Source organism: Poecilia mexicana, unplaced genomic scaffold (assembly GCF_051168715.1).
Source record: "Poecilia mexicana isolate PSO_F unplaced genomic scaffold, ASM5116871v1 scaffold_13, whole genome shotgun sequence".
NCBI lineage: Eukaryota > Metazoa > Chordata > Actinopteri > Cyprinodontiformes > Poeciliidae > Poecilia > Poecilia mexicana.
In genome coordinates, this window is record NW_028263382.1 from 4607484 (window position 1) to 4629560 (window position 22077).

Below are 22077 nucleotides of genomic sequence, written 5' to 3' on the forward strand. Positions count from 1 at the left end.
AGTGTGGTGTGTGGGGGGGAGTTGGGTGGGGACCTTGATGGTTGCTAGGGGCAACCATACGCCAGGACGTCTGGTACGCGTGCGCGAGCGTTGAGGGACCTGCTATCGTCCCGCCAATTTCGAGTCTCACAATTGGCTGAGAGAGAAAGAGAGAGGACGACGCACGCGCACGTGAGCGCGCAGGAGAGAGAGCAGATCAGAGAGGGGAGGGAGGGGGAGGGGGAAAGGGGGAGCGGTGGGAGGATTTAGCGCCAGCAGCGTCTTTTTGCGTCCAACACAACAAGCTCATTACCGAGCTGTGCGCGCCTGGAGACGGATTTACGCACCGAGCAGAAGGAGGTTGGTTCTTTTTCTTCATCTATTCATCCATCCATCATCCATTTATTCATCCATCCATCCCTCCCTTCATTCATCCATCCATCCATCCGCTCATCCATCCTGTCTGCGGCTCTTTGTTTGCGGCTCTGTGAGCGGCTCTGCAGGTTGACGCAGGTAATTAGCCGCTAACGGTGCGGCGGACCCGCTGCGGCGGTTCGGGGTCTCTGTCGGGTCGGATCCCACAGGTTCTGCAGGTTCCGGTCCAGCGGTTCGGCGCGCGCGGCTTCTCCGTGATGTGGAGCAACAGAGTCACGTGCATGCGCTCATCAGGAATATTTGGGAATATTCCTCTGGAATATTTCTCCAGAAACGCACCGAGCGGAAAACCTGCCACAGCTGACGAGCCCGCGCGCGCACACGAGCCGTCTGGAGAGCAGAACCCCACGGCGCGTGAAGTTGTTTACGTGCGTGGACAGACACAATAACAACAATAACCAGGAATGAACCGGGAGCGGCGCGCGCGTGCAAGAAACACGCACATGGCGGGAACCATCCCGGTCTGCTGGAAAGGAGGTCAGACTGGAGCAGCGCGGGCTGCTGGGACCCGAACCGAACCTAAACCGAACCCTCCATCCGGGCCGCGAGGCCCCGTGGCGGGAATCAGGACCAGATGATGTTTTTATTTTACTCAGTTTTTGTTTCCGGGCGAAAACATGTCGCCATATTAGGAGGTTCCTCACCCCAAGATGGAGGGGGGGGGGGGGTTATTAGCAATGCAGATTAGCTTCTGCTGAAGCACCTGCTGTGTGGCGCATGCGCTCTGGCTCCCCCCTCCTACTGGCATAGCCCCCCCACCCACTCCGCTGTGACATAGATAAACAAACAGATAAATAAATAAACAAAGGATGGGAGGACCAATCACAGTCTTCCTGGTTGAGGCTGCTCCAGGTTTCTCTGTGAACTTTGACCTTTGAGTCCAGATGACCCATCTGGCTTAGATGACTTAGAAGATGACTTCTAGAGAGAGAAAACACCCGAGGCAGCTTCCCGCCCTCATCCAGTCTCTGCTGGGGCCCCCACGCTGCCAGGCAGCCCTCCAGGGGCCCCAGCAGGACATCAGCTGGCAGCGTTGGTGGAGGAGGTGGCATGATGTGGGCCCCTGCACACGGCAGGAGTCTGGGTAGCAGAACTGAAGCCTGTGGGGTTCCTCAGGGCCCCGTCTGCTGCTCCCTGCTCAGATTACAGATTACGACATCACTTCCAGGCAGATTGAATGTTTCTTTGTCACGGCGGGATCACAGTCGGGTCAGAACTCATCGGTTTCTCAAATCGGTTCCTATTGGAGGGAAATGAACCGGATCCGTTTATCCCTCAGTAGATCCATAAACTCCATTTTGTTGCTTTCTGATGCTGTTGCACTCAATTCTCATCTCCCTTCAGTTCTCTCTGGGATTTCTCCCTTTGAGCTGGATTTCTCTGGATGGGTTTCAACCGGCCAATCACAGAATAGAAGCAGGAGATGTGAACGACGCCTTGTGGTTGTAGCTTAGCATCAGAGGAAGAGAACAGAGCTGATCAGTCCATGTCGGCCACGCCTCCAAGGAGGAGCAGGAGGAATGATTACGACATTTTCCTCCAGGCAGAGAAGTCGGGGTTGTTTAACTTCCTGTTAGCTTGTTAGCCTCTCCATGTGTCACGGCTAAATGTTAGCGATTGGTTAAAGTCGTTTCCAACTTCAGCGGAGGCCACGCCCCCAGGACGCAGCGGAGCGTCGAGCCGGCGCTGGTTCCAGCTCCAGACGGTCTGCAGCATGAAACACGTTCAGGTCAGAACCATCCAGACCCGTCAGGTCAAGGGTCAAAGGTCAAGGCCTTGAGTCTGATTGTTAATGTAGTTTCTTGTTTTATTGTGGCGATTAGAAAAATAAACTTGCTGTGATTTCCATTTAACATCAGAGAAGTGAGAAGCTCCCAGTGCATTCTGGGATGTGTAGTTGTAGCGCTGTGCAGCCACCTGACCTCTGACCTCTGACAGCAAACCCTAACCGGCCTGCTGTGGATTATTTCTCCTGAACATTTGAAATGAAACTCCAGGTCTAATTTCCAGCCAGTTGCAGGATGTCGCTGTCCCAGTTTGTCCAGTTTATGCTTCTGGTTCTGATTGGCCCGGTTAATGGGCCAAAGCAGACATGAATAAATGATATGAGGAGAGAGGATAGGAAAGACGGGGCAGGATGAAGACGGAGACGGGAAAACGATCAGAGAGACAAGGAGGACGAAGGAGACCAATAATTGGAAAATATGGAAAACTCGTGGAAAGGACGAAATGTGGAGCACAAGGGCCGAATTGTTGCTGTTTTCTCATCACATGTGGATCATGAGGGTCTCCTTAAATTTGCAGGTTTTTCGCTGTGAGCAGGAATGTGGACTTCCAGAGGTCAGGCGTGTTTTCCTGACACGATCAGATACACAGAAGCCCAGAATAATCCTCAGATTACCAGCTTACATAATCTGATCATATTTTTATCACAGCAGTCAGAGCGCTGGAGTGAACACAGATCGATGGGTGTGATGGTCATCAGCACAGATTCAACCCAGAAAACAGCTGAATCACATTTATTTCATCATTTCTGCTGATCTCACCTGACAGACATTCATGAACACAGCCCCCTTAATGCTGATGCCCCTAAGTCAGGGGTGGCCAAGTCCAGTCCTCGAGAGCCACCATCCTGCAAGTTTTAGAAGTATCCTTACTCCAACAGACCGGGATCAGCTCTACAGAGGCCTGATAACGAGCCATTCATTTGATTCAGGTGTGTTGAAGCAGGGAAGCATCTGAAAGTTGCAGGATGGTGGCTCTCGAGGACTGGACTTGGCCACCCCTGCCCTAAGTGAAGGCAACTGGATGGCTTTATTAGTCACCTAATCAGAAAGCAGATTACATGGTGGTGGCAGCATCATGATGTGGGGATGTCTGTTTGCTCATCTGAGCGCGCTCAGTTGATCCCCAGAGGCAGAAAACATGTCAGCCACCAACAGAGTTCAGCTGAAATGAGCAGAAACACTGAGGCGGGGCCACCTGTCCGGCTGGCCCCGGGCGAGAGGCGGGGCCACCTGTCCGGCTGGCCCCGGGCGAGAGGCGGGGCCACCTGTCCGGCTGGCCCCGCCTCTCGCCCGGGGCCAGCCGGACTCCCGACCCAAACGGATGGGAACCACCTCCTGCTCGTTATGAGTCACACCTTTTAGTTTTCTGCTTCTTCTAGGGTAACACTCAGTGCTGATGCTAGCTTGTTAGCTCAGTTAGCTCGCCTGCAGAGTGGCTGTGAACATGCTAACCTAGGAACCAGTAACCAAGTTAATGACAGGTTCTGACCCGACCGGTTCTGTTAAAAACTCAGAGAATAAAAACATTTTGAAGGACGTTTCTGCTCCAGCAGGATCTTGGTTTCTGGATCTGTTCAGAGTTCATTGGGTTTTTTCAAGTTTTTAGCCGTTACTTAGCAACCAGGAGTTAATTTATGCTCAACTTTTTATTACTTGCTTTGAGAATTGATGATCTAAACTGATTTCTACTCAGTCTGATGTGAAAAAAACTAATTCTTGTTCATAATCTGCCTGCTAGATCAAATGAGGAAATAAATCCTGAAATATTAAGTCTTCAGAAAATATATAATTCAGTTAGATTATTCTTTTGTTTTTATGATTATCTTGAGCAAACATAGAAATGTTTAACTTTTATGAGAAATAATCCCACACAGAAGGAAGAAATAAAAACAGAGAAACAAAATGAACTTTTATCCTGTTACCCCATCATAAAATATTTACATTTATTTCATTTAAGCACTTTTAAAAATAAAAATAACCTTTTCAAAAAAAGATGTCAGTGAAACCTCTCCAGGATTTCAGCTAAAGAAACGAGCAAAAGCAGGTTAAAGAAAAAAATTCAACTAGAGTTATTATGAAAATGATTCACAATATCAAAAATACCGGGAAAAAGATTCAGATGATTAACTCCATCTTTTCTCTAAAACAGAGGGAGGCTTTTTTGTAAGTGACACATAAAGGAGAAAAAAAGAGAATTTAGTGTTAGTTTGTTGAGCGTTGTCGTCAAGCTCATCTGAAATGTTTCTTATTTCCTTGGTTTCGTTTCATCAGGTTTTCCTCCAGATCTTTGATTCGGACGTTTATCCAGTCGTTTCTGATTCCTGCTGTTAGCTGAAGTTTTCTCAGAGAAACAGGGAATAAGACAGCAGATTAACTCAGAGTTCACCTCTACGATTATATTGATGTCGGTTTGGATCCTCGTGACGGCCAAACGGCCTCTGCAGCCGGACAGATTTCTGAGCCAAACCTCTGCAGAACGACTTAAGAGATAACATCAAATCAGCGCTAAGCTGCAGCCATGCGACGCTGCGCCAGCTTCCCAAATCAGCCGTTCCTCCCCGCCGCGAACGCAGCGAAACCGGGTCAGGCTGCAGGACAGAGAGCCGAGCACATGATGGCAGATAAAGGCCTGTCTGTGTGAGGGTGAGGAGGAGGAGGAGGCAGCAGCGTGATGAAGGGGCCTCTGTTGGAGTCCGGGCTCTGATAATGACGCCACTATGGAGGAAAACACTGTTCCTTTAAACTGGGCCTGATGGGAACACTGGAGCACCGCTAATTGGTAAAAACAGGAGGAAAGCAGGTGAGGGTCAAAGTTCACAGCCAGAAGCAGGAAGTCTGACAGGAAACTCTGCGCTGAACAGTCAGAGCGTAATCTGGCCTAATCCAATCCCAACGTTTTCACCATCATCTGGAAGAAGCAGGATATTAGAGGTTAATTTCATTTAAACTCAATAAAAACATTCAGTAAAAACCAAAATCCCAAGTTAAGGAAACCAATCCATCCAATGAAAATCATTTCCTTTACTTCTCTAATTAATTTGTTCAGTTTTCTTAATTAAACATTTTAGGATTCAATATGAAAAAACTGCTTCAAATCTCATTGATCCATGATTTTCTTCTAAATGACAACAAATTTTAGCCCAAAGCTCAAAATGCTGTGAAACAAATTACAGTTTATGTTGTTTTCATGATAATTTTATGATGATTTTTCTGCCTTCACTCAATGAAAACTCAAACTTTTAGATCAGAACCTTAAAGAAATGTGAGATTAATGTCGGAGCTTGTTTTCAAAATATAGTTTTCATCTGAGATTTATCCAAAATGTCTAACAATGTGAAGAACATAAGAAGATCACATCCGGCTAGCGGCTAACAGCTAGCGGCTAACGGTTAACGAAGAGTCCGAATTTTGTGGTTTGATCTAAATCACAGGTGTCAAACTCCAGTCCTCAAGGGCCGCTGTCCTCCAGTTTTTAGATGTGCCAGAGGTTCAAAACGCTGGAATGAAATGGTTTAATCACCTCCTCCTTGTGTAGATCGGTTCTCCAGAGCCTTAATGACCTGATTATTCTATTCAGGTGGTGCAGCAGAGGCTCATCTAAAAGTTGCAGGACACCGGCCCTCCAGGACTGGAGTTTGACACCCCAGATCTAAATGATGGAGGTGAGTTCCGGGGTCAGAGGTCGCTGTAGGCGAGACGCGGTGCTGACCGCAGAGATCGGACCGGATCGTTTTAACGAACCGTTTCCATGACGCCAACCTGCGGGAACTCATTTCATCCAGGAAGTAGATCGGGTCAGAACCATCAGTACATGTTCTGCTGACATATCTGAAATATGAACTGTGTCATGAGATGATTTCATCTTTGAGATCTGTTTTATACAGTTACAGCTCCAGAAAGGATCACTTTATTAATATCCATAGAAAGTTGAGTGGAAGGAAAAATTGTGGCTAAAGCTGAACTAGTAATGGAGATAACTGCAGCCTGCAAAAGGAGCCCAGAGCAGGAAGTGATGTCAGAGATGACCATCCTGTCTGAAACATGTATTGATCTGGTGTCATATTCTGACGTTTTAATTCTCTGTGAGCCAGAACCGTCAGAACCACAAGATTTATAGTTTCTCTTTCTGAAATTAGAGAAAAAATATTTAATTTTTCACTAAAACTAATTTTTTATTTTAGCTAAACTTTAACTGTAGAGTTTAAATTTCAGCGTGATTCGATGCAAACCTCAGATTTCATCCCCAGACAGAAACTCCTCATCTGTTTAACTTCAGCTGCAGGGTGTGTGTGTGTGTGTGTGCGTGTGTGTGTGTGTGTGTGTGTGTGTGCGTGTGCGTGTGTGTGTGAACAGGAGTCCGTTGTGTTGATTCCTCCTCCAGTGAGACGGCAGCAGTCAAACCACAGCAGCCTGTTGTTCTCTAGTTATTATGAACCCTGAGGCAGCAGAGAACATAGAAATATTAGCATAGATGTGCAGCAGCAGCGCTAGCAGGCGACGTGTGCGGCCTCCTGGACTGGATCCAGCTGGAGCGGACTGCTCTGCTGCTGCAGATTAAAGCTCTCTAATACCTTCACACTAAAAGGCCTGCGGGTTCTCAGAGGTCAATCTGCAGCATCAGGTTTAATCCGCAGCAACAACAGCAACAAACTGTTTATCTGCATGGAGCGAGTCGACGCTCATCAGAGACACCAGCAAATCACCAAACCACAGAGCAAGAACCACCGTCTGCATGTGGAGCTCCACCAGTTAAACCAGTTCCTCATCTAAACTATGTTCCCATCAAGTTAGTCATTCGGTTATAAATGTCAGTTTCAATCTAAACATTTAGTTAATCTGAGTATCTCTAAGCTAAACATTTAGGTAGCGAGCTAACTAACCGGTTAGCTAGCTACCCAGTTAGCGCTGAAATAAATGCTGCTACTGGATAAACTTGAAGCAGACGGCTCTGAAGCTGCAGCCATGTTGAAAACCTGAGTGAAGTGGAGCTAATGGACCATCAGGTCCCGCCATGTTGGTTTGATTCTCTTCCACTCTTCCCAGTTCTGACTGGTGTGTTTATACTGGGATCAGTGTTATGACATTCACAGAGTTCTGCTGCATCTGGACCGGGTTGTTACTTTTTTGTGACTACACCGTTGTTCAGTCACATGATCTGTCTGGACTGCTGGTCCATGTCGCCCTCTAGTGGTCAGAAAGTTATCAGTCAGAATCAGGGTGAGACTCAAATGTCTGAGGAGTCCAGCTGCATGGAGCCAAACTGGTTCTGAGCTGCACAGAACCAGTAAGAAACCAGTTCTAGAAGAGGTTTGGGGTTGTAATGTACGGTGACTGAGAGGTTCAAACAGTGAAGAAAATGCAACAGAAAAAATGCTGCAACCACAGGAAACAAGGGAGGAAATGTCACAAACAGAAATATAAAACTCGCCTCCAGACCACCAGGGGGAGCTCTAAATATGCTGCTCATATAAAATACTGTAAAAGTTATGAAGCTTAACGCACCTTTTCCATCTTCCTCCAACTCTCCTCAGTCTGGTCCCAGATGATTTGCGGTTGACTCCCCCTAGTGGCCTGGAGGGTTTTGTGCTGTTTCTCTATTTGTGCCATTTTGCTTCAATTTTCTTTCATTGCAGCATTTTCAGTCATTTCCGCTCTCATGGGCTCTGCAGGGAACTGGACCTCGGTACCGGTTCAGTCCTGCAGGGGGCGCTGCAGCTGGTGGCTCTGGCTGGATCCGGTTCCAACCTGTTAGCAGAAGCTGTGATGTGACCTTGCTGGGGTAATAATTATAAAAACGTCAGAGTTCATATCTGCAGCCGAATAAAACGGCTTATAAAGACTGGAGGAAGAGAGGAAGAGGAGAAGGGATGGAGGGAATAAACAGCTGATTGACAGAGAGATGGAAGGAAGGAAGAGATGAGAGGTTTGTGAAGAGAAATGAGAGGAAGAGGAGGAAACCAGACGGAGGTGAAGAAAACCAGACAGACGACAGGAAAACAGAGACGATTCGCAATCAGCCCATGTCTGCACCACTCCTCTTCATCCTCCTCCTCCTCTTCGTCGCCCCTCCCTCCATTTTGTCCTCCATCTGATGGAGCTCCGGCGCCTCAGGGCTTCAGCCTCACATCTAACGCTGCAGCAGCCAATCACCATCTGCCAAGACGCACAAAACCCAAACAAAGGGGAGCGGGGGTCTGCTGCTTAATAACTGATTAATAACTAGCCTTTCCAATGATCTGATGCAGCTTATGGAGCAAATCTATGACGTCATAGTCTGAGTTATGACATCTCTGGGCTGATTTTGTTATATTAATAAATAAAATAATCCACAGAACTGCAGCAGCTGAGGCTACAAAAGTTTTAGTCTTTGCTTGAGAAGGAAATGGATGGAAACACATTTCCTGTCTGTGTGACCCCGCCTCTTGCCCTTTGACCCCTGGAGCAAGGCACCAGCCCCCTGGCAACCCCGCCAGGGATAAACGTGTTGGATGATGGATGGAAACACTGAATAAGTCGGTTGGCGCTCCCATCCACTGGAGGATCTGTGCCTTACCAGAGGCACCAAACTTGCAGATGATTTTTATAACGTTTACCTCACATGACCAATCAGCCGATCCGTTATGAGCGTTTCCCCAGACCTTCCTGTAACGCTCCAAACCACGTCTGGACACCACTACGTCTCCAGCAGGACAATAGCAACGCATTCCTGAAATCATCTCCATTCTTCTGCGATGTGTGCTCCATGCTAGCCGGCAATCTTTACTTCCTGTTTGTCCCAGCCATGCGCAGCGTCAACGTCTGATGACATCACGCCTGGTGGATTCGCTCCAAACCTTCAGAAGGAAACGCGGCTGACAGTCTCAACACACAGGAGGCGCCTTCACGCTCTCCGTTCCTCCCTATGGATCTCTGAGCTGCTAGCCCTCCTCCTGCAAAGGAACCAGCAGCATTCATACACATAGACGTGGGCTAGCAACGCAACACAAGACAATTGATCAACTTTGTTGCCGTTGCGTTCTGTTCGTTCTGAGTGGCGGAAAACTGAAACCTTTCCAATTATGCCTCGCTTCCTGTGTGTTTTTGGTTCTGTGACACTTTAAAGGTTTGCTCAAAATTAGCATGCTAGCTGGCCAGAAACATGTCCGATCAACAGCTGTTCTGCTGAGTGTCGTCCAAGTCGTCTCACTGAAACAAAGCAGCTGCAGGAGGGAAACTGTCGTTTGTCTGCTAGAAGAATCCTCTTTGCAGAGTCATGATTCAGCCTCCACTCTGAAAATGCTCCATTTACAACCCAAACAACGACGGATCGGAGGCGTTTCAGTGTTTCTGCCTCAGTCAGGCCGTAAATCAGCCTGTGAAACAGCAAACCGGTCAACCGTCAGCAGGAAGGCAGAGCAGCCGCTGAGCGATGGAGCCGCTCAGGCACTGTGGGATTATCTGGAGCATGTGATGGATGTGTTAACAGCCCAGCCGCTCGCCTCCACCTGAGATCCTTCCTGCTGCAGGCGGCTTCCCTTCCTCACCTCCGTCAGACAGACGGTGACTCATCAGGCTCTGATTCATTCATTAAAGCGCTGCTACTACCACACTGCTTACGGAGAGTGCCGGAGCATCTTCTGCTCATAGCAAACAGGCCGACTGCAGAGAGACAGGCAGATCTGAGGGACTCAGGGAAGAGTCCACTTTACCAACTAGCTGGGAGGAAAAGGTTCAATTCCCACCAGAAGTCCTGCAGAGGAGCAACGACCACCAGCTCCGGATGTGTCAGTCCTCCAGAAAGAACCAGGACAGTTTAGTCTACAAACACCCGACCCCTAGAGACAGAGACTTTTTAGACACTTCAGATCTCAATCGGGGCCCATAGAACCAACTGCAGGACTCCAGAACCCTGGACCCGAGCCAAACCTGTCAGTCAGTCACCAGGACTGTGACTGACTGACTGACTGACTGACTGACTGACTGACTGACTGACTGACTGACTGACTGACTGACTGACTGACTGACTGACTGACTGACTGACTGACGGCGGGCTGTGCCTTCCACACCTCAGAGCTTCAGTCCTCCAGTGTTTCCAGTTTGTCCAAACTACCTTCAGATTGCTGCGTAGCTACAAACTGACCTTTCACCTTCCTCTAACCCTTCACTTCCCTGAGCAGACCGAGGATGTCTGATGCTCACTTCATCAGTCTTTCATTTGCCAATAATTCCCAGTAACTATTTGATCCACTGTCCTTCACCTGATGTCCTTTAGCTCAGCGTTTCCCACCAAGCCCTGCATGTTTTAGATGTGCTTTGATTTTAACTGACGGCTGGTTAACAGGCTTTTGTTGAGCTGAATCCGGTGTGTTAAATCAGGGAAACATCTAAAACCTGCAGGGTTCCTCCAGGACTAGGGTTGGGAAACACTGCTGTCCTCTACTGGTAGAAATGTAAGGAAGGACTCTGTGGACCGGCAGTTCCTGATGAGATCAGGAGTATCTGTAATTGATTAATCTACTGACTTATTTCCACAGTGAGTAACACATAGAGTAACATAGAGCGGTGAGGAGGAAGGAGCAGCAGCAGGTGAGGAGGCGGCTCCTCCTCAGAGCTCAGAAAGTGCCTCCTCTGCCGAGACCAAGACCTCGTTCCTAGACTCCTTCCTCAACAAGAGCGGCCTGATCTATGTTTTTAGATCCCAATTTACCATTGATGGATCAAATCAGCCAGTTTCCTCGTGATTGACTGTTTGGTGACCAGCAGGTCATCATTTTGGGCCAAAGCGAACGACTGGCAACGGTTCTGGGTCATAACAGATCAACCAGCAGCATCACTTTGACGGAGGTTTAATAAAGATCCGACAGTCGATCCTGTTTTAGTCATGAAACCCGCTGCAGGTTTGCCCTGTCTTACCTGGGCTTAGCTGCAGAGAAACGACTCCTTCAGGCTGATTCCCAACACAGTTCCTGACTTTCTGAGAGGAAAGGAGGACAGAGTCGGCGTGTTCACACACCAAGCTTTAACTTCTCAAAGTGTCACTTGTTCTGGAAACATCGTAATTGCATTGCATTCCCCGCCGAGATCCTCCCTTCATTCCACATTCAGAGCACGGCCTAGTCGAGACTAATTGAGTGTCCGTGGTGTCGATTCAGACTATTAACCATCTGTTCCTCCCCCCTCTCTCCTCACCCTTCTCTTCTCCACAGGAGTTTGGAGGACTAGTAGGATGCTGAGTGCGTTTCCTCCTCTCCACTGCTCTCCACCCTGCTCTCCATGACCTGAGAGCGCCGCCGCAGCAGGAGGAACCGAGCACCAGAAAGCCACAGAGGAAGAGGAAGGAAGAAAGTCAAGGAAGGAAGTTCAGCTCTGATTACTGTTTTCCCTTTCTGAGATGGCGGCGACTGAGGTCGGTGCAGCACCAGTGGTCCAGGAAGATGGGAAAACCCCAGAAAGCAAACCAGCCGAGGTGGAGCAGCCGGTCAAAACCGCAAACACAGAGACTGTCGGCAGCGAAGTGGTGCAGAACGACGGCTCGGCAGTCAACAGCGAGGCGGCGGACAACAAAGAGACTGTGAACAATGACACAGCCGCAGCCGAGGAGGCCGGCGGTGAGGAGGAAGGAGCAGCAGCAGGTGGGGAGGCGGCTCCTCCTCAGAGCTCAGAAAGTGCCTCCTCTGCCGAGACCAAGACCTCGTTCCTAGACTCCTTCCTCAACAAGAGCGGCCTGGGGAAAGTGATGGCGGGCAGGAAGAAGAAGGAACACGCCGTAACCGCAGGGGGAGCTGACGACGCCGCCGTCGAAGGAGGTGAGAAGGACGGAGAAAAGGCAGGAGAGGAAGGAGCGGAGGCCGAAGGAGGAGCCGAGGGAGAGGCAGCAATGGAGAAGCCTGCAGAGAACGGAGAGAAGGAGGAGGAGAAGAAGAGCAAAACCGTAGAGTCCAAATCTACCGTCCGCGATCTGATCCGGAAGCCCGTGGCGAGGATCTTCTCCCATCGCAGCACCGAGAAGAAGGACGGTGGCACGGCAGAGCCCGAGAAGCAGGTCAAGGTCCGGTCCCGGTCCCTGGACCGCCTGGAGGACCCAGAAGCGCTCAACGCCACGGCGGAGGAGGGCGGAGTGGTGGCAGGAGCAGAGGGGGAGCAGAAAGCTTCGTCCTCGACTACCAAGCACATGAAGCGCTGGCACTCCTTCAAGAAGCTCATGGCTCAGAAGACACACAAAAAGAGTGGCGGCGGTGAGGACGGGAAGGAGGAGGGAGCAGAGGGAGAAGCAGGAGGCGGAGACTCCTCCACCCTGGACTCCAAGGAGTCCGGTCACAAGCGTTGGAAGCTGAAACGCTCCTGGACCTTCCAGGGTCTGAAGAGGGACTCGTCCGTGGTGGGCATCAGTGGCAAGGCCAGGGGCTCAGACAAAGAGTCTGCCGACAAAACAGAGGAGGCCGCAGGGGGAGGAGACGAAGAAGAGGGGGGGAAGGTTGAGGCAGGAGCCGAGGAGGCGAAGACGGAGGAGGAGAAGGCCGAGGGAGGCGAGGAGGAGAAGGCGGTGGGAGGCGGGACGGTGACGCAACACGCCAACGAGATCTGGACCTCCTTCAAGAAGCGCGTCATTCCCAAGAGCAAACGGGCCAACACAGAGTGCGCCCCTACTGGTGAGGAGGACGCCACTGCAGCCTCTGGTGAGAAAACAGGAACTAACATCCTAAAATCCAACCGCTACATGAGCTAGCAGTGGAACTTCATATGCAGGAGATGTTAGTCAAACTAAACAGCAGCTGTCAGGCCACCACCGTGCCTGACAGTCAAACTGAGCTGCTGTTTAGTTTGACTGTCAGGCACGGTGGTGGAGGAGTGATGGTTGGGGTTGGTTTACAGATTCAGCACCTGGCAGTTATGGAGTGGACTCAATGGTTTCCACAGGCAGCCGGGTCATGGGGTGCACTTAGTTTTTAGTCACAATGTTTTTGTTTCAGTTTCTTTCTGAGATTTGATTGATTCTGTTCAAAACTCAATGATTTACATGAACTGATACATAAACCCCTGGAACTGAGCGATCGTGTGCTTTGTTTCAAAAATCACTCAGACAACAGAGTTCAGATGTGAAGGAGTGATCCGTCTGTCTGAGGTGAGATTCAGTAGATCTCCACTCGGGTTGTTCCCGTTGGAAAGGCGTCTTTAAGGCATCGGAGCTCGTCTGACCGGCGCGCTGAAGGCTTGACCAACATCCTGACGGGTTTGAAACAGCAGGACTCGAGGTATCATCCCAGTGGGACGCCGCTGCAGAGCTCTGGTCTCAGGCTGACTCTGAGTCCGCACCTTTCCAGGGAGGTCAAGCCTCACCGGCTCGCAGGGAGCTGATGTAGTTCATCAAGTAAAATAGTCACTGTGTGAAATTCAAATTTTACAGACGCTCCAGTCAAAATTAGCTTTTGGCTGCATAAAAGGAAGGAGGGACAGAAAAAAGGTTGTTGGTAGGATGTTCCTCAGTAGGCTGTAACAGCCAATCAACTCTCCATAAACCAATCAGCTTAAAATCTGTTAATCCTCAAAACCACGACAGAAACAGCCAACCTCCAGCACCAGGCAGCAGCCTGGAAGAACGGGTCGACCTCGGAACCAGCAGCCGCGGTTCCATCCAACCGCCATGCAAAGGTTCGAAATGAACAAAAACGGATAAAAGGAAAAAGGCAAAGTAGTTGATTTCCATCAGCCAGGCTGAACAGAGCATGATCTCATCAGATTTTGATGCTACGCATGGCTGGAATAAACAGGAAGTAGAAGTTCCTAACAGGAAGTAGAAGTTGCTAGCTAGCATAAAGTAGAGAGAGTCCTCCCCTCCCTGCCATAGGTTTGGAGAGGAGAGTTTTCAGAGTTTGGTGCCTCTGGTAAGGCACAGACCCAGCAGTGGAGGGGAAAGTTTGATCTGTCAGAACTTATCCTGCAAATGTGTTTCCGTCTTTAGCGCATTAACTGTTTTTCAGAAATGACAAAAATTGCCTGAAGTGACTATAAAAACTTTTTAGCAAAATTGAGGAAGTCATTTTAAATTTTGCCATTTTAATCAACTTTTTCTAATGCAATACTTTAAAATGACAATAAAAGCTGTTGATGAGAACACGGCTAATGATCCAGTCCCAAAGAACCGTCTGGATTGGCTGAAGGGCGATTCTGAAGCTGGAGCGGTTCCCTGCTTTGGATCACGCGTCATCTTGCAGGAATAAAAATGTTTCACGCAGCGATCGGTCCGCTCCCTGACCAGTTCAGTTCTGTTTCTAAAGTTTCGACTGAGTCTCTGAACTCCTGAGACGCCACAAGGCACCATCAGCCAATCAGAGGCAAGCGTCTGGTAACAGGGGAGCTATGCTACAGGTTTGAAAGTTAAAACTATTCATGAATTATCTCAAAGCTTTCTGGATTCTCCGGACAAAACCTTCATGGGTAAGAAGCAGCGGTGAGCACACTTCCACTAATCTGCTAATAGGTGAGCTAATTTTTTGTTTGGCGCTGTAGCGATTTTGCTAACTCTGAAAACATCTAGCACACTTAGCTTCCCCTAAATTACATTTTCTGCTTTCTTTCCTGCTGCCTAAGATTTTAATACTTAAAGTAGTGGTGGGAAAATGTTGCTAATCTGCAAATGCGCTAATAGCAGAGCTAATTTTTAGTCGTTTCACTAACTTTAAAAACATTCAACGTACTTAGCTTCCCATAAAATAAATTTTCTGGATAAATTCTGAAAGCGCTAATTTACTTGGCTGTTTTAAAAACTGTTAGTTGAATAATGTTTGACATCTGTGTTGAATGTTAACAAGCAGTTCAGCTTCTTTTCCTGTTACGGTGCAGCAAATGACTCCTATTTTCTACCCAGAATGCATTGCTGTAGAACAGTAAACAGTTCAAATCTGCTAATGTTAGCATGCTTTCTGACCAAAGCCCTACTGTGGTCAATTAGGCTAAGGCAGCAACAAAGAATTTAGCACTTTAGCATTAGCAGAGCTAGCGTTTATCAGCAGGGCATTAGGGTTAGCACAGCTAGCTGCTAAGAAGCTTACTCTACAGAAAGGGTCATTCAAAATAATCCAGAGAAAGGGAACTACAGTCTTCTTTGGTTCAGGTTTCCACCCAGTCAGTTATTAAAACGCTCGTTACTTCTGGAGTAACGCTAACGTTCCTCCATGTCCTCCACAGGTGAGGAAGCAGCCGCAGAGGAAGGCAAAGACTCCAAATCAGCCAAGGCCAAGCGTTCCCACTTTGGTCGTGCTGTTTCCCTGAAGAACTTCATCATGCGGAAGGGCAAGTCCAGCAGCGTGGACCAGGGCGAAGGCGCCAAGGAGGAGGAGGAGGCCGCCGAAGAAGGAGACGCCACAGAGGAGGGCGGAGCCGACGGCGAGGCCGCCGCAGCGACCCAGGAGAGCAACGACAAAGAGGCCGAGGAGAAGACTGCGGAGAGCGGAAGCGAGGCGGTGGAGGAGCCGGAGAAGACGCCGGTGGAAGCGGCGGAGACCAACGGTGAGACAGGCTGCTCCAACGGCGTGGCGGAGGAGAACGCCACCGAGAACCATCAGGAGGAGGAGGAGCAGACGAAGGACAGCAGCCCCATGAAGAAGAGCAAGGAGGGCATGAAGGACGACGCCAACGCCAAGATCATCAACGCCACAGCGGCTGTGAACAGCGGTGAGTTCGAGCACATCAGCCGGGACTCTGACGAGCCTCAGAGCGGCCGCAAAGGAGGCGGAGCTAACAGCAAGCAAGACACAGAGCGAACAGACAGCAGCAGGAAGCAAGGCCAAGGCAGCCATGTTGAATCCAAGCTAGCACTAACCGAGAGCAGGGAGGAAGAGGAGGAGGAGGGAGAGGCAGAGTCTCCCCAAAACGGAGGCTGTGACCAGGGAGGCAGGGGGGAGGAAGAGGAGGAGGAGATAAGGAAGAGGGACCTCCGAGAAGCAGCCGTGGCTATCGTTCAAACTGTGATGTCAGCAGCTGCTGTCCAATTAGAGAGGGAGCTGAGCATCGACAACGGCTTCAATGGCCATTACAAAGTTAGATACTGACGACATGAACACGCTCCTTATATTCACACTTTACTGCACATGGTCACATTAAAACACTTTCACGTGCTAAAAGTTACGTAGCACAAGCATGAACTCACAGGTTTTAGGTTTCCATGGCAACAGGGAAAGAGGTTTACACCCGATCTGCAGGCCAGTTTTAGACCCGGTTGTGATCGGTTCTGATCATCTTTTTATAGCGGCAGTGAATGGAAGCAGCTGAAAGTCAGTTTTATCCTCAGAGTTTATTTGTGAGGGTTTTTCCTGCACTACAGACTTTAAAAAACATGATTTTTAGATTTCCACCACACTTCTAAGAATGTCTGGTTTGGTGCTTTGTCAGAACCAGAACAACCGAACAACAAACTGTCATGAAAGCATAAATCACTTTATAGATAACATAAAGCTCCATATGTTCAGTTCCAGATCAAACAGCGGTCAGCATCGCAAATCATTTTATGTCACTGTGTGTGCGTTAGCGACACATCGTAGCCTTGAGTCTAGAGGAGAAAAAGAAAAACAATAATTTGTGTAGCTGGTCATATGAGAAAAACATGGCAGTTCATTTTAGCTAGCTAGCTAAATATTTACTATGCTAACTAAATATTTGGCTCAAACATAAACATTTATTTGGAAAGCCAAATATTTAGCTCAGTGTTAAATATTTATGTCAGAGCTAGCCTGGTGTTTAGCTAGCTCTGAATTAGCTCATCCTTTAAGCTGCAATGTTGTTCAGGAAAAGAGGGAAAACAAAGATAAAGTTGTGATTTGAAGCAATTTAAAAGCTGGAGTTCAATGAAAGGTTTCAGAAAACCCAGCTTTTATTTTGATAGTCCAAGTGAATCTGCATATTACCTGAATATTTAGGTTTAAGCTCAATAATTAGCTTCCATCTAATATTTAGTTTGAAACTGTGGCATATATAAATGACATGATGAAAATATGACTTTGAAAAATGAACCAATTATTTTTATTATGACAGGATGAATAACCCGCTCATTTTGGCTGGTAGTTTTTGACAGAGTAACTTTACAAACGACGAGGAGACGCCGACTTTAACTCCACTACAGTTAGCTGCAAGCTTTAACTGCAGCGGTTTTGTATTTGAAGACGTTGCTAATGCTAACGTGAGAGAGATGAGTGAACATTAAATTCATATTTATTTTCATGTGCTGTTTGAAGTTCATTATTTCCAGTATTTAAATTCTTTTTTATTCAATATTTAATTATTATAGTGATATATTGCTGGTCAGGTTGCTTATATACTTTGTTGAGAGGCGTTCAACTGAGTTCAGCTGATTTTGGCTCAAGGGGCTGCAGCAACGGGCGATACCTTCACCGGGGGCGACCCAAATTTCAAACAGGCCTGATTGCTGATGGGAAGTCGGTCATGAAGTTTTAATCGCTTCTTTTTACCACTATTGTGCTACGCAATGGATGACACATGATTACGCCGACATTCAGTCTAGTCAAAGAAACTGTTGCATAAAAAAGAGCCAAAAATGTCAGTTTATGCCCAACTTTACATGAGCTTAACTGAAGGCTCTTATTGCACCAAAACTCAGAATTTTCTGCTTTGAAAAACGTTAAATTCTGATTTATTAACTCAGTGATCTCAGTTACAAATGAAATGTTATTTTTAAAATTCAGATGTTCAGGCAAAATAAAACCAAAACGTTCTTTTCTGATAGTTTGACTTTATAGATATCCATTTTACAAAACGAGTCTCTAAGGACAATAAATGTGAGAATAGTAATTTTTTTGTGAAAAACTCCACAGATAATGAGACAGTGGGATTGTTCATATGGGTTAAAATTGTTTAATCTGAGCAATGCAAGCAGTTTCCCTCTGCTTCCAGTCTTTACGCTAAGCTGGGCTAACCTGGATGCTATTCAGTCTTTACGCTAAGCTGGGCTAACCTGGATGCTATCCCGTCTTTACGCTAAGCTGGGCTAACCTGGATGCTATCCCGTCTTTACGCTAAGCTGGGCTAACCTGGATGCTATTCAGTCTTTACGCTAAGCTGGGCTAACCTGGATGCTATCCCGTCTTTACGCTAAGCTGGGCTAACCTGGATGCTATCCAGTCTTTACGCTAAGCTGGTCTAACCTGGATGCTATCCAGTCTTTACGCTAAGCTGGTCTAACCTGGATGCTATCCAGTCTTTATGCTAAGCTGGGCTAACCTCAGAGCAGCTAAAGTTGATGGAGGCGGACAGAAACAGCAGGACTTCGGCGCTGGCAGCAGCTTTCAGACCACAGGAAGCTTTTTTCTCAGGAAGTTGTTCAAACCGTTTTCAGACCGTTTGACAGCAAACGGTCTGAAAACACAAACTAGCCAAACGTTTCCGTCACTCTGTGAGGTCTGCTGAGGGAGCGCGCTCCTTTCCGCCGACTCAGCGCTCCGTTTTTGAAGCTTTTCTGTGGTTGAAACCTGCTCAGGGCGACCTGTGACCCTCCTGAATTATTATGCTTCCTGCTCCTCTCCACTCAGACTGCTGCATGCGGCTCGCCGTCCAGCGGCGCCCGCTTTCATCCCAACATTCAGCAGGTGCTGCAGCAACGTTTCCCAGAGGCTCTGTAGTGACGTGTTGCTAACAGGATTTATGGTTTAGGACTTTCTGAAACTTTGTTCTGTCCCAACTTGCAGATGTTTAAACATTTCATGATTTATTTTCTCTATTTGTACACCAAACAGGAGAGAATCTACAGCAATCAGATATAAGTTATTATTTTAAATAAATGAAAAGAGCATTTTACCCTCCCGGTCGGAGATCTAAGAGCAGAACTAGCTTCCCTTCGTTTTACTGACTGACAGCAAAGACACCACAACAGTCTGAAGGAACTATTGTTGTTCCTGAAAAACACAAACCCTCCACTCCAGACTCAAGTACCGGGTTAATTTGGGCAAATGCTGAGTTAGTTGGCTGTTTGTAAAGCCTCATGAAGCTGAATTAAAGTGAATGAAGTTAGGAAAATAAAAGATTACACGCAGTTTTTCATATTTTGTCTCCATACTGGCTGCTGTTCCAGGCAAAGCTGTAATCCAGAAGTAGTTCAGACACCTGTAAGTTATTTGTTTGATTTTCTTCCAAAGTCGTCTTCCATGACAAACTTTACCTCAGAAAAAAGTTTTCGGTTTTTTGAAATCATTAGAAGTACAACTGCAGACTTTTTATTGTTGATCTTCCTCCTAGAGCTTCCAGGTGCCAGTAGCTGTTAGCTGTAAATAACTGCTAGCTGTAAATAGCTAACTAGCTGTGATCATCAAGCTGTCATTAGCAGGCAAAATTAAGGTTTTATTCACAGTTCATTTTAACTCTTCCATCAGTTAAAATGAACTGGTAGCAGTTACGTTCAACCAGCTAACAATATTTAGCTTAATATTTAGCTCTATAGAAAAAAAATCTGAATATTTGAAAGGGAAACGCGAGTCGATCAATGACTAATCTGATATTAACAAAGGCTTGCTAAACATCTTATGGTAGTTGTATTTACTATGTAGCTGTTAGCTTTAACAAGCTAAATAGTTTAAGTTCTGGTACTTCACTTTTTTATGAAGAAAACAAAATTAAAGTCACATCAACAGATGAGAAAAATAAAATTAGCTGTGGCCTTTACAAAGTCTTTTAAAACCTTCCAGGCCTCACACTCAGCAGGAAGAGGTTAGCTTTAACTAGCTAACTAGTCCTAACTTAGTTAGCTTTGCATCTGCAGAGAAGGAAACCACTTTTCCAGTCAAAAGAGTCGATCAATGTGACATTAAAGTGTCACAGGAGCTTTTTAGCTAACTGAGTTTCAGCGCCTAAACTTAGCAATTAGTTGTTAGATTTAAATATCTAACCAGCTCATATAGTTAGCTCAGTGTTTATGATGAAAGAAGGAAGCTTTTTAATGGGACATCAAGACTGATAAGTCCATCTATAAATACTACATCAAAATTAATAGCATCAGCTCAGCAGGTAGAGGTTAGCTTTAACATGCTAACTAGCTGCACTCACATGGTTAGTTTTCAGGGTGAATATATCATCAGTGAATTATTCTGTCATCTCTCAGGTTTATTTTTCTGTCAGGATCTAGACCAGGGCTCCCCAAACTACGGTCCGGCCCCATGAACAGTACCAGAGAGCATTCAGATATTTTTTCCATTTATTGTATTTTCCGGTTTATATGTGTATTTTTCTTCAACCACCAGGGGGCTCTTTAGCAGGAATGTGTCCTGTAAACTGTGGGTGTTTTGTTTTGCACGGCGCATTGCTGCCATCTGTTGGACTTTTAGGGAACTGCTTGACTTTTATGTTATTTAATCAGTTCGGTTGTTTGCTAGCGGTAGAGCAGATGAACACGTGTCTGTTATGAACGCCGCCTGTAAGTAGCAGCTTATACTTCAAACCGAGCCTTTATGGTAACATATGAGAAATTAATATGTTATAGTTACTTTCCCTCAGTGGGATATATACTAGTCAGTCCCAGTGACCGTTTCACTCATGGGTTTTGCCCATGTGCTTTCTGGGTAAAAATCAATCGAGAAACGCATCGCCCCCCCCCCCCCAACAATCTCCGGCCCCCCACCAGAGAAGGGAAAAGTTATGTGGCCCTCACAGGAAACAGTTTGGGGACCCCTGATCTAAACGGTCAGATTTCAGGCTGAGGCTCGTTTTTCTGGAGTGATGAATAAAAGCTGCTCTCCAAGCTGACTGTGAGGATTATCCTCCATGATGTGGCAACACTGCTGGTTTTTCTGTTTCCTTTAACACTAAAAAACTCACAACACCAGTGACCAACATCTGTACTAAACCACTAAACTCACATCTAATCTTTTTTGTATGACTGCTTTTATTATTATTATTCTATTTTTAATACATTTTTTCAATCTCTTTTGTTATCATTTGCCAGACAAAAAGGCGGGAAACGTGTGAGGCCAAACAAAGAGGATTAAAACTGCCCGGGATTCGCTGAGCAAGGAGCTCTGAGCCCCGCCCCAACTCTTCCTCCTCCTCCTCCCTCCTCTTCCTCCCGAATAATCGGAGTAATCATGTAAACAGATCACCACGGTGAGAGACAGTCGGAGCGAATGAGAGGGATGCAATTCATGTAGTTGAGAAGTAAAAATACTTCCTCAGAAAGCAATAATTCACCCCACCTTCATCCTCCATCTCCCTCCGCCCGGGTCTAAACGTGCATCCTGTGTTTTTTTTTTTACTTTTTCTTTGCTTGTCTGTGAGATTTTATATTGTCTACGAGAGAAAAGAAAATGCAGAAATGTAAAAAATCCTCCTTTAGCTCCCCCCACCTCCAATCACTGCCGACGTCTGATTGGTGGATTTAAATGTGAAGGAAACAAAAAACAAAAGAAGAAAAAAGACTCTTAGTTTTATATTGACGGCCATTTTTGTTCGTAGTCCCCTCCCTCAGCCCCAGTCTTCCCATTGCTCCCAGTAGATGAGGACTGCCCCCCCACTGCACCGTCTTCAGCGCTGTGTGTTTAATGTTTTAGACTGTTATATTGTGTACATGGAATAAAAAGAAAAGCAAAACAGCTTCGATTACTAAAGTCACTGTTTCTTTTTTCTCGTTTTCCAGTTTGGTTTTTGATTGTTTTTTTAAACTCCATCTTCTCACTGTTACATCTGACAATATGCTGTAATTAATAAAACAATAAAAAGCAACAATAATAATAATAACGATGATGTTTTGTTGGTCCAAGTTTTCACATGTCTGCTAGCAAATTGTCAAGAAAAAGATAGAAAAATAAAGACTAAAATCTAACAACTAAACTGCGAGTCACAGTGAGTTTCTGTTTGGGGGCGGGGCCTGCTTCCGATTGGTCGGCCGTTAATCTGCGGATCGATA

The 22077-nt window shown here is 46.8% G+C and overlaps 1 protein-coding gene across 1 annotated transcript; it reads left to right on the forward strand.

Moving 5' to 3' along the window:
* The first annotated feature begins 230 nt into the window (after positions 1 to 230).
* On the forward strand, positions 231 to 22001 carry LOC106933916 (uncharacterized). Its single transcript, XM_015013461.2, has 4 exons — positions 231 to 339; positions 11387 to 12856; positions 15366 to 15851; positions 21121 to 22001. The coding sequence occupies exons 2-4, from the start codon at positions 11572 to 11574 to the stop codon at positions 21141 to 21143; spliced, it is 1794 nt and encodes a 597-aa protein (XP_014868947.1). The 5' UTR covers positions 231 to 339; positions 11387 to 11571; the 3' UTR covers positions 21144 to 22001.
* Positions 22002 to 22077: the final 76 nt, after the last annotated feature.